This window comes from Apiospora aurea (assembly GCF_038362705.1).
Source record: "Apiospora aurea strain CBS 24483 chromosome Unknown utg000001l_segment0_segment0, whole genome shotgun sequence".
In the NCBI taxonomy this organism is placed as follows: domain Eukaryota; kingdom Fungi; phylum Ascomycota; class Sordariomycetes; order Amphisphaeriales; family Apiosporaceae; genus Apiospora; species Apiospora aurea.
In genome coordinates, this window is record NW_027117388.1 from 5,822,998 (window position 1) to 5,835,079 (window position 12,082).

The 12,082-nt window shown below is 39.1% G+C and overlaps 1 protein-coding gene across 1 annotated transcript; it reads left to right on the plus strand.

Annotated features, from left to right (window-relative positions):
• Positions 1–3,856: 3,856 nt before the first annotated feature.
• Positions 3,857–4,555, plus strand: PG986_001758 (uncharacterized protein; the record flags this gene model as incomplete). The annotated part of the gene is made up of 3 exons (XM_066837980.1): positions 3,857–3,895; positions 3,972–4,193; positions 4,259–4,555. The coding sequence occupies 3 exons, from the start codon at positions 3,857–3,859 to the stop codon at positions 4,553–4,555; spliced, it is 558 nt and encodes a 185-aa protein (XP_066706873.1).
• Positions 4,556–12,082: the final 7,527 nt, after the last annotated feature.

Consider the following 12,082-nt stretch of genomic DNA (forward strand, 5'->3'; position numbering starts at 1 on the left):
TGCCATTGGTGCTGCCAGGTGCTGCGTCGATGGGCAAGCGGCTTCGTTCCATGGTGGCTGGTAGGCCGTAACGTCTTGTCGCAACGGGCCCCGACTTTTCGGTCCAGCTCTTGAGGCTGCCAGGGAGAGGAAATGCGAGACTAATGTCGGTCAGCAAGCAGTAAGCAGGAGGTCGATCGTCCCCCCTTGCCCCAAAACATTCAAGTACATGTGACTCCATCCAGTCTGTCAGTGTCAGGGTTTGCTGCAGTCAAACCAGCATAGGGCCAATCAACGGCCCGGGATACCCAGCGCAAGCATGGCATCAGCATCACGTGGTACCCAGGTTCCCAGGCTTTTCATGGTAACACCTCCCCATGGTGGTGTGTTACGCTCTAGATAAGGTCAAATGATAAGCGGTGGGATGGTGCGGGATAATGTGACGTGAACTGCCAGAATTACCAATTCGACTGAGTAACGCGTGGGCGGGCTCCGACTCTCAGCACCCCAAATTCCAAGAGACCGACACCCAGGCAGCCAGCGTGGACTCGGTGCGGACGGACTCCCAAATCTCCGGGTCGTGTTATTGGTCATCAAGACACTCCACCATGCCCCTGGTCGATATCTATCTACTTACCCAAAGGGATTCACCGCTTCAAGCTTCGACTCATTTGAAACGCCTACTACATACCCATCCATACCAAATTGTAAACATGGCTGGTGTACAGTTCGGCCGGCCCAGCCGCGTGCATATGGGCATACCCACCCGATTTCCCAGAGGCTTGGTAGCGAGCTGACAATGTCCTATAAGTCGACCACATACCAACTTCCTACACAGTGAAGGCCACGCCTTATGGCAGAAAAAAAATAGCCAGATACGAATGCTACGTTCAGACATGGTTTCTACTGAGCAGATATCTGGATAGTGTCTTGACAACCATATCTGACTACGGCCGACATGTGTATCTCTGAGGACATAAATCTCTCTCGGAGATGTTTACGCTCTGCCATAGGTACGATAGGTTCTCGGTTTTAGCCTGTCCCAAAAGTATACCTTAGAGTATACCTAGTCTCTTGTAGGTGCAGTATAACCATTGCAATATCCCTCCCCTTGCCAGAATCATGAATTACACCTTAAACCCATCAGGTATGTGACGACACGCCAACTTGGAAGCAGTTATTCGATGTTGGTCCCAGCACAGCACATAGAAGATTTATTGCCTGCATAGGATACCATTGAAGGAGGCAAATCTCAGATTATATGCCCTAAGAGTGGGCATACCCAATCTTGAATTATTTTGATGATATCCACCAGTAGAGTGGCATTGGCACTTACTTCTGTCACCTTTTGCGACATCATGTCCCCAAATTCGTAGGACATTTGCTTGCCTGTGTGATTCCCAGATGCTCGCTTGCCTTCAGGGGCAAATCAAAATGAGTTTCTCATTCTTTGAACTAGGCTGTCCCCTTGATGGCGACAACGCTGCCCCCCACCATATCGTGCCGTTATGTATGGATTAGGGAATGTCTAGTGACGTGGTATAGTATAATGCTTACCCAAGTAGTGGCGTAATGCTCATCTTACTAGACGCAATGCCTAACTAATAAATAACTAGGCCTGTCGATTATAGAAAGTACCTACTTACCTTTATACCAAGGGCAGCTTTGTCGCCATCAGGAAGATATCCTCCAAAGGCTGAAACGGCAGAGGAGATTGTTTGCGGTCCCCATTGCCCCTGAGAAGACTAGAGGGCAACCTTAACAAAACTAGAACTTTCTCGATAATATCTGTGGCCTCTCATCATCATCTAGATCCCGGAACCTGTGAATTTGTTTCGAAAGGAACCTGAGCCCAGGTAGAGTATAATATATTGATTACACACTCTTGCACAATCATGGCCATGAAACTGATTGGTCGATTCTCTTACAAACGTTTCATGCCTCTGATTGTACTACAATATTACGTTTGGAGTAGTAGCCTGTGTAAAGTCAAAAGATCCTGGAATTGCCACGATTGTTTTGTCTCGCAGTATTCTATCCGTGTGGCTTATTTGTGCTGTCTTCAGCCAAGTACTCCCGTCAAATGTTTAGCTGATTGTTTGGCCTTCATACGTGGCGTGTTATGGGATGTAATTGCTCCTTAGCACGCATGTTGATCTCTAGTAGGCTTATTCATCTAATCAGCCGGGTTTCGAAACAGATAATTCAAACCATTCAAGGGTTCACTCAACGTCCCTCGTGTATCATCCCATGGCTGTCAGAAACCTTATCCCTTTTGCATTGCTCAACACCATCCTTTTTATTTGGACTCTTGCACCATTTAGCACGTATCCTTCATCAACCACGCCTCCATACCATGCTCACGCTAGACTGAATGCGAGGTGCGTGGGCTCGATGGTGAACATGATCAGCATCGCCCGAGAACAGACTGCGTTGAAGGGGAGGAAGTGAAAGGCCTCGGTACAATTTGAGAAGCGAGAGGACTGAACGGTCAAGAGAACGCTCGTCTCAGGGACAGGCGCAGAAGAGGGTATCAAGACTCGGGAGAGAGGGTCCAATATCTAAAGGAATTCGTGGTAGAGCTCTCTTCAGCGGGGATATCAGTCTGGACAGGCAATGCTAAGAGCAAAGCAGCAATCGCTCTTGAGATATCCACACTCCCCGATTGGGATGGAAATGCCTACTGCGTCTTGGTCGGGCCGTCCTTGTCTTGAGCGACTGGGGCATGTTGTAGTCGGTGCCTAAATCCACGATGCCAATTTTTATTCCCCCTCGTAGATAACAACAGTAACCCCGTCGAAGCACGCAACAGACGGAGTATTTCTGAAGGCGGTGGAATGATTGAAACAGGCCACTTCTGGGCTCTTCCTCCGGGTTAATGAAAGAAGAATTAGTTGAGTAGGATAATGAAATGAAAGCTATTTTTATCATTCCTTGACGCCCCAACGCCCCCAGCCCTACCGAAGCACAGTAAGCTGGGCGGTTGATCTAGGCGGTTTCGGGGCTAGTCTGCATGCTAATCACCCCATGGTGAGCCGAAATAGCGGCCGTCTGAGCCGTGCACGGCTTCCGGTTGCCGCCAATGCAACCCCTTGCGCCACGAGCTGTCTCCAAACTCGGCAGGATTAGTGTGAGCAAGGACACGATATTGTTCCTATATCCCTACACATCACGTTTGTTTCCCCGGAAAAACTGTGGCTGCCGGGGTATGTTCTCAGCTTTACTACATTAAGTATACACTCAGGTACGCGAGTGGAGTCTCTCAAATATACTTGACATGTAGAGAGGGCTCAATGGCGAGGTTCAAATGTTGTTTGCACAGCCAACAAAAAGGGCCTGCTTGTGTTTCGCGCCGCACGGCAAGTGGCATCGAGTACGCTGAAGTCGCCCAATGTCGAGCGACGATGACGTGACGAGACAGACTGTTCTTTCCTTTTTGCTGAAGATAATTTGGTGAGTAAATAACTTTGATTGGCGGAGCAGCCAATGGGGCCGGGCATCTGCAACCCTGCCTCGTTCTTCCTATCCGACTGCCTGCAAATCACCAACAACCGGCCCCCTTGCCGGCTGCTGCCTGCTGCGCCTTCCTCGAAATCCCAACAGCCCTTGCCAAGGTGTTGGGTAGATAAATGAGAAAGCACATCCTTCCTTCGAATCGCCCCTCCGGCCACCTTTGTTTTCTTTGATTCTCCTCCAGAGTCAAACTTCTTGATACGTCCTCTGGCGACCGCTACCACCCGCCTTGGAAGTGTACGGTTATACATGAAGTACACCTGATACCAAACACCAACTACGTGAGGTCCACATCGAGACCACAACTAGAGATAAATACCTCGCCCACGTCCAACGCGTCCCTTGTCCACAAAGGAAAGGCATCATGCTGTCCTTCATTGCCATGGCAGTGCGTGGCCTGCTGGTGGGTTTTCTTCGCGCATGCTTTTGGCATGTCAACGTGAGCTGAGAGGGTTGCTAATACTCGATGCAACAAATAGCTGCTTTCCGCCGCTGTAGTGCTTGGATTGTCCGTATCCAATGCCAAATACCAGGTCTTTGGCAACCCACCACCCGAGACATCGTTCGGCAGTTTCACCGGTGCTTTCGGTGTCCTCGTCTCCTTGGTCGGCTTAGCCGCCTTGTTCATCGACAAGATCCCGACCTTCTTCGTCATGGCTGCTGATGCCTTGGCCTCCATCTTCTTCTTGGCAGGTGGCATCGTGAGTCCACCCTCCCCATCCCTTCTATGTCTAATAGTCCATGGTAGCTAACCATTACTTTGTAGGCATTGACGCTAGCGATGAAGGATGTGAGCAGCTGTACTGGCGGTGATAGGTTTGGTGATTACCAACGTGTAACCAACAAGTTGCTTAATGGTGGCTGCACAGATGGCGGTAACGACGTAACTTACTGTGGCATCGGCAGCAGTCCTCATCCACTTGAGGAGTTGCACGGTAGATGCCAGCGTGTACAGGCTGACTACGTTTTCGAGTTCATCGGCTTCATCTTCGGCCTCGTCATAATCGGTCTTGGTTGGGTTTTGCACAAGAAGGGAGGTGGTGGCACGCGCAGTTACGTCTGAAAGTGAGAGCATCAAGAGACAGGAAGGAAATGGCAAGGAATTGAGATGTGAGAAGAGCACGGTCAAATCAGGAGCCCATGGAAAACGGAGTATGGATGTCAGGTCTCACAACCTTTTTGCCGAGGTCTTTCTTGATATTGGTCTCGATAGATACCCAGTTTGCGCAATCACTTGTCACATCAATCTTCATGCAGGTCAACACGGTCGCGATAGTCCAATGATAGCCCAATGAATAACTAGTTTGAATATAATTATAGGTGGCTGAATCTAGAAGGAAACTAACGACCGTAGTTATGATACTCATAGTATAGTTATGCAGTGCCAAAACCACACTGAAGAGGGCCAGAAGCCAAAGCCATCCATCCCATCCTTAAGTGAGCTTCCGGTAAGATGCAACCCCCTCTGGCTGACCCCCCCTCACTGACCCCTCCTGATTTCAGATGATTTTAGAGCCCCTGAGCAATAATAACAGTATATAAAGGGGTTAAATATCACTCGTTTCCTAATTAAAGTAGATTAATCTCTTCCTCTTTTTTCCTTTTTTCACCACCACTAATATAATTAAAGAAGCACGTATTACGTAGGCGGTCTAGGCTATACTGGCCGGCGGAAGCATTAATTATGCGGTTAAAGATTATAACGTTAATAGGGGCACTTTTCGTAACCGAATTAAGGAGAACCCTAGTAAAAAAAGAAGTATAAGGCTTTATAGTTGTTTACCCTTGCCGAAGAGACTTTTTTAGTTAAATAGGCTTTTTTCTAGGTTAACTTAAGCTACGTATTAACGTACCGGCTGTTTCGTATATACGTTTAACGTATCCTTATTATAAAAGGGGTCGATTACTTTATCGGTAAATAATAAGTATACCGTTTTTTAAGACGTTATTTAGCCTTTAAAACCGTACGTGCTAAAGCGATAAATTTCCGGCGTTTCGTATATATATTAAACGGGGCTGTGCGAGGGTTTTTTAATCGGCTTAGTATTACTATTATTAATAATATACCCCCTCGATTTAAATTTAATACTAATAAAGTAAGAACTACGATAATAATAAGGGAGGGTATTATAATAATCGGACCTGCCGCCTATTAAAGTTTAATACGAAACGACTCGGCTAATCGCGAGTAAATAATTATTTTAAAATATATTAATATTATTAATAATATTCTACCGCTTTTAATTATATTTAAAAGTTAATCGATTTAGTAATAGTGGTTTTTTTTAAAAAAAGGATAAGGTTAATTACGAATATAAGGACTAGGTTTTTAAAGCGTTATTAAAAGGATAAACTTTTAATCCTATAGCCTTAAAATAGTTAAAAAAAATCTTTATCCCCTTAACGAAACTTAATAATTTTAATTAATAAAAGCTTTAAATTCTTAATAAATATAAAAGTTATATTAACGATAACTTTATACTAGCGGCGTTAAAGGTTAAGGTATAACTCTTTTACATATTACTATATAGCTTTTATATATTTTAGCCTTTAAATGTTAATTGTTTTAAGGTTTTAAAAAGGAGGTTTTAAAGGGAGTTCGACTTAGTATACACTATTACTAATAATAACTACGTTAAAAGGGGGGATTTCTTTTAAACCTAGGCTAAAATACGTAAAATAACCTTTACTTTTAAGGTTATCGCTAATAGATAAGTAATAATTAATATTTACCCCCTTAATATCGAAAAGCCGATAAATAATAAGCTCCGGTGCTTTAATATAGTGCGAGTTATCGACGAAACTATTACCGCCGAGGATACGTGTTAACCGGCTAAATTAAAGATTAAAAGGATCGAGATACCGAAAAACAGCCGGTAGGTTAAAAATTTAAGGGTTACGATACTTAGTATAAAGGTTATTACCGGTGATTTAATTAAAAGGTTATTGTGAAAAAAGCTCGGTAAAAGTATTAATGATTTAACAGCTCGAATCGGCCGGTTAAAGTAAAAAAAGGCCGGTTTAAAGGTAAATCTAAAGAAAATAAAGGCTTAGAAAAGGAGGAAGGTTAATAAGGACTTTAATAAGAGTTTTATTTATATAGTAAACATTAAGGAGGTTTAAGAGAACGTTAAAAAAGAAAGGTTAAAGAAAAAGCCGAAAAGGGGCGCCGATAAAGTGGTAAAAATTAATATAAATCGAGCTAGTAGTAAGGGTAACTCTATTATAATACGTACGAGCTAAAGTAAACCTTAAAATACAGTATATATTACTTAATTAACCTATCTATTAATATTATTATTAATTTTTATATTTATTTTAAGAGGGTTAGTGAAAGGGGGGGGGTTAATTAAAGGGGGTTATATTTTAATACACAGCACTCTTTAAAGTTTCTCGGTTTAGATCCCTATGCGCTGTTCTTAAAAAGCTGTCCGTGTAACCCTCGAGGAATCCTTTATTAAAAGGATGTGTATATTTATTATATTTCTCTTCTAATTTATTTATAATTAAAATGTAACCCTTACTAGTTACCCCCCCTTTACTAACCCCCTTAAAATAAATGTAAAAATTAATAATAACAGTAATAAATAGGTTAATTAAGTAATACACATTGCATTTTAAGGTTTATTTCGGCTTATACGCACTATAATAAAGTTACCCTTACTATTAGCTCGATTTATATTAATTTCCACTACCTCACCGGCGCCCCTTTTCGGCTTTTTCCTTAACCTTCCTTTTTTAATATCCTTTTAAACCTCCCTAATATTTACTATATAAATAAAGCTTTTATTAAGGTCTTTATTAACTTTCTTCCTTTTTAAACCCTTATTTTCTCTAGATTTACCTTTAAACCGGCCTTTTCTTACTTTAACCGACTAATTTAAGCCGTTAAATTATTAATACTTTTACCGAGCTTTTTTTATAATAACTTTTTAATTAAATTACCGGTAATAACTTTTATATTAAGTATCGCAGTGTAACGAACGGCTATCGGGGTCTAAAAGAAACCTCGTTAGACGTACTGGGGTTTATGTTAGTTAAGACGAGAAAGTACTTGAACGTGCAGAAGACTTGGTCCTTTGATACAATGGGCAATATCTCAACTAATCGTAGAACTTGACTTGAAGGTGTAATAGGTTCGTTAAAGCAATGTGCCTTACTAATATGTTAAATTAATGCTTAGATTAATCGTTAAAGTAGAGAGTGTTTATATAAAGTATATAAGAAATATTCGTGGTTATATATTTAATCCCTCTTTTACCGATTCCTTAAATCGTTTTAGCTCTTGCGATCCTAGGATCGCGGGGAGCGTTACGATCCTATAGCTCCGTGATTACTAGGAGCGTCGTGATCCTGTAATTTTTTAATCACTAGGAGCGTCGTAATCCTATAGCTCCTTATCTTATCTTCACGTAACCCACGGTGATTATCTGGTTCTGGATGTCTATTTTGTCCTAGCCATTCTGTCCTAGTTATTCCGTTCCAGCCAGTTAGTACTGTTATCGAGGCCCTATCCCAATCGTACTGGTTAATATCTAACCCCTAGTGGCTTATCATCGTAGTAGGTCGTAAGCGCTAACTGGTGGGTCCTGGGCTGACGCTAAGGCTTAGGTGTGCTTCGGGGCATCGTAGGGCCGTGCCGTAAGTGGAGTCGGGTCGCGAAGCTGGTTAGCTTATAACACGCAGCCTTTAAATTTTTAACTTACCGGCTGTTTTTCGGCGTTTCGATTTTTTCAGCCTTCGGTTCGACTAGTTAACGCGTATCCTCGGCGGTAATAACCTTATCGATAGTTCGTATTATATTAAAGCGTTAAAGCCTATTATTTATCGGCTTTTTAATATTAAAAAGGTAAATACTAATTATTACTTATTTATTAATAATAACCTTAAAAATAAAAGCTACTTTATATATTTTAACCTAAGCTTAAAAGAAATCCCCCTTTTAACGTAGCTATTATTAATAATAACGTATATTAAATCGAGCTCCCTTTAAAACCTCTTTTTAAAACCTTAAAATAGTTAATATTTAGGGGTTAAAGTATATAAGAGTTATATAGTAATAAATAAAAGAGCTATACTTTAACTTTTAACGCCGTTAATATAAAGTTATTATTAATATAACTTTTATATTTATTAAAAATTAAAAGCTTCTATTAATTAAAGTTATTAAGCTTCGTTAAAGGGATAAAGATCTTTTTTAGCTATTTTAAGGCTATAGGATTAAAAGTCTATCCTTTTAATAATACTTTAAAGGCTTAGTCTTTATACTTATAATTAACCTCGTCCTCTTTTTAAAGGAACTATTATTATTAAACCGATTAACTTTTAAATATAATTAAAGGTAATAAAATATTATTAACAGTATTAATACACTTTAAAATAGTTACCTACTCGCGATTAATCGAGTCGTTTCGTATTAAACTTTTATAGGCGGTAAGTCTAATTATTATAGTATTTTCTTTTATCGTTATTATAGTTTTTACTTTATTAGCGTTAAATTTAAATCGAGGGGGTATACTATTAATAATAATAATGTTAAACCGATTAAAAAGCTTTTACATAGCCCCGTTTAATATATATACGAGGCGCTGAAAATTTATCGCTTTAATATATATAGTCTTAAGGGCCGAATAACGTTTTAAAAAACGGTGTACTTATCGCTTACCGATAAAGTAATTAACTTTTTTTATAAAGAAGAGGCGTTAAATATATATATAAAATAGCCGGTATATTAATATATAGTTTAAACTAGCTTAAAAAAAGGCTTATTTAATTAAAAAGGTTTTTTTAATAAAAGTAAAGAGCTAAAGGGCTTTATACTTCTCTTTTTTTAAAGGTTAACCCTTAAATCGATTATAAAGAGTACCCTTATTAACGTTATAATCTTTAGCCGTATAATTAATACTTTCGCCGGCTAGCACGGCTTAAACCGCTTATATAATATATACTTTTTTAGTTATATTAATAATAATAAAAAGAGGAAAAAAGAGGAAGAGATTAATCTATTTTAATTAAGAGACGAGTGAGATTTAACCCCTTTATATATTATTATTATTACTTAGGGGCTCTAGAATTATTTAAAATCAGGAGGGGTTAATGAGAGGGGGGGGCAGCCAGTAGGGGTTGCATCTTACCGGTACCTCGGGATCCTTTCGGTATGTTTGATTATTATGAAGGTCAGCCTTGCTGCAGAGCACGATCAGCGATGCGAGGTGTCTTATTACATACATGTGTGGTCCAGGTAAATGAAGGCCTGCGGAAAGCCTTTGGGTTTTCCCTTTCTCGGCCGGCAAAACTCTATAGCTTTGGAGATCCTCGTCTGGCTCCCCGTTACCCTTGGTTTGAGTGCAAAGTATCACAGCTGGAGAGCTTATCTCGAAAACCATTTGCCGCAGACGTATAGTTGGTTGTACAGTGAGCACAAAGGTCTCGGGGTCAATCTTGAGAAACCCTTCATGATGGTTCGGACTGCCATCTACGACGGTGATATTGCACCTAGCGTAGCTGTTTGCTAGGTTGTTAACATCGTGTTCCAAGACGGCGATGTCGTCTTCGCTGTAGGCAATATCTTGTACGTATACATCGAGTGGGCTGTCATCGTTGTGGTCTTTCAATACCTCGGCAATCGTCTTAGCCGCCAGGTGCTGGAAGTAGGGGCGAAGATAGGTGTACCCGAAATAAATGTCCTTGTGCTCGTGTTCTTCTCTCAGCTCCGCGAGACTATAGAAAGGGGGCGGACTGAGCGACCGTTAACTAAAGCATATTAAGATGCACCCCTTATCGGCTAACTCCCCCCTTTCGTTAACCCTTTAAGTAAATGCTACTTAAAAATTAAATAATAAATTAAATAAATTAATTTTATATTTTACGCTAGTAACCTTTTATTAAACGCGTATAAATATAAAGACTATATTTTAATAATTATTTTATTTAATATAATTTACTATTAAATCGGTTAACGTAATCCACGGTTTAATTAAATATACGGTCTAATTAAATACTTTCTTTTAATTTCGTACAACTTACATTTTATACTTTATACTTTTACTATTTACGATAATAAATTAATAGAAAAAGAACGATATATAATTAATACTTTAAGCGTTTTAAAAAAACCTTAAATTACGCGTATAAGCCGCAGCGCGAATATATAATATTCCCTATATAATTTTACGTTACCGGCGTCGCGGTAGTATTTTATAACGAAATACGTAATTATTAATATAAAAGCTTATAAATTTTAAAAAGTAATTAATCGTATAATATATAATGAATTTAAATTCGCGATCGTTTTCGCCTCGAATAAATAGTGTTAAAAATATAGCGGATCGATTATTTAATCTACGTAACGCGGAACGCGTCGGCGTTAATTAGGCTTTTAATCTTATACGACGACAACTAAATCTCCGAACGCGTTTTAACCGAAAAATCGATTATTAAAAAATCCTTTACGAAAATCCCGACACGTATCGCACGTAATTTATTTTTATACAGAACATAATTAATAAATATAAAATTTAAAAAGAGGATATATATAACTTTAATAAAACCGGGTTTTTTATAAACTAAATCTCGTTCGAAATAATCGTAACCACTTCCGATTAACGCGAAAGGCTTAAAGTAATATAGTAAAAAAACCGGGAATAAGTTATAATAATATAAGGCGTTAAATTACACGGTTATACTATCCCTTCGTATATTATTTTTACCGGAAAAACGTACCTCTCTTCCTAGTATAAAAACAGCCTATTACCGAAAAACTAGGTAATCGTAATTATTAAAAATAATTAAACTACGAATAAAAAAAGCGAGGACTAAATTCGATATTTTAATAAATACACGAAATTTCGTATAAAAAGTATTTACCGCCTATTAATCCTTAATAGCTATAAAAACCACCACTCGATAGCTTTCGAACTCTACTATAAAAAAACTCGATTATTATACTTTATATACCTTCTTATTCGTCGCATAAACTTTAGCCTTTTAATATCGGCTGTTTTTATACGTTAAAAAAGGCGTACGGGAAAAAAATTAAAGGTTTTATACGGGCGTATATTACTTATATCTTAAAAAAAAACTTTCTACCAGCGTTTTTAAAAGCGTTCTAAGCGAATTTCACCGTTTCGAATATACAAAGAGGCTTTCGAAAGACCGGACTCGTCCCGTACGATTCGGAATATATTATTTTATAATTAAATATAAAGCTACGTACTTTAACACCTTCGAAGACGTTTTTCGGCCTACCTATTCCTTAGAAATTAAAGACTTTAAATAACCCGATTAAAGCTTAATCTTAAACCGAATACGTTCGAAACCGTATCGTACGGCATTAAAATAGCTCTCCGACGTCGATTTTAATTAAACTTAACCAGATTACGAAAAATATAACGCAAATAATACACCGGCTCGTTTTTTTAAAAAAATAAAATAACCGTACTACGAAAAGCAAATAAAATGCTTAACCGGCGCCGCCGTACGAAAAAAAAACGGCTATAGGATAAAAGATTACTTCGTATATAAACTAGAGAAAACCTATAGTTTTAAAAAAACGTTAATAAATAATTATAAAATAAATCGCGCCGAAATA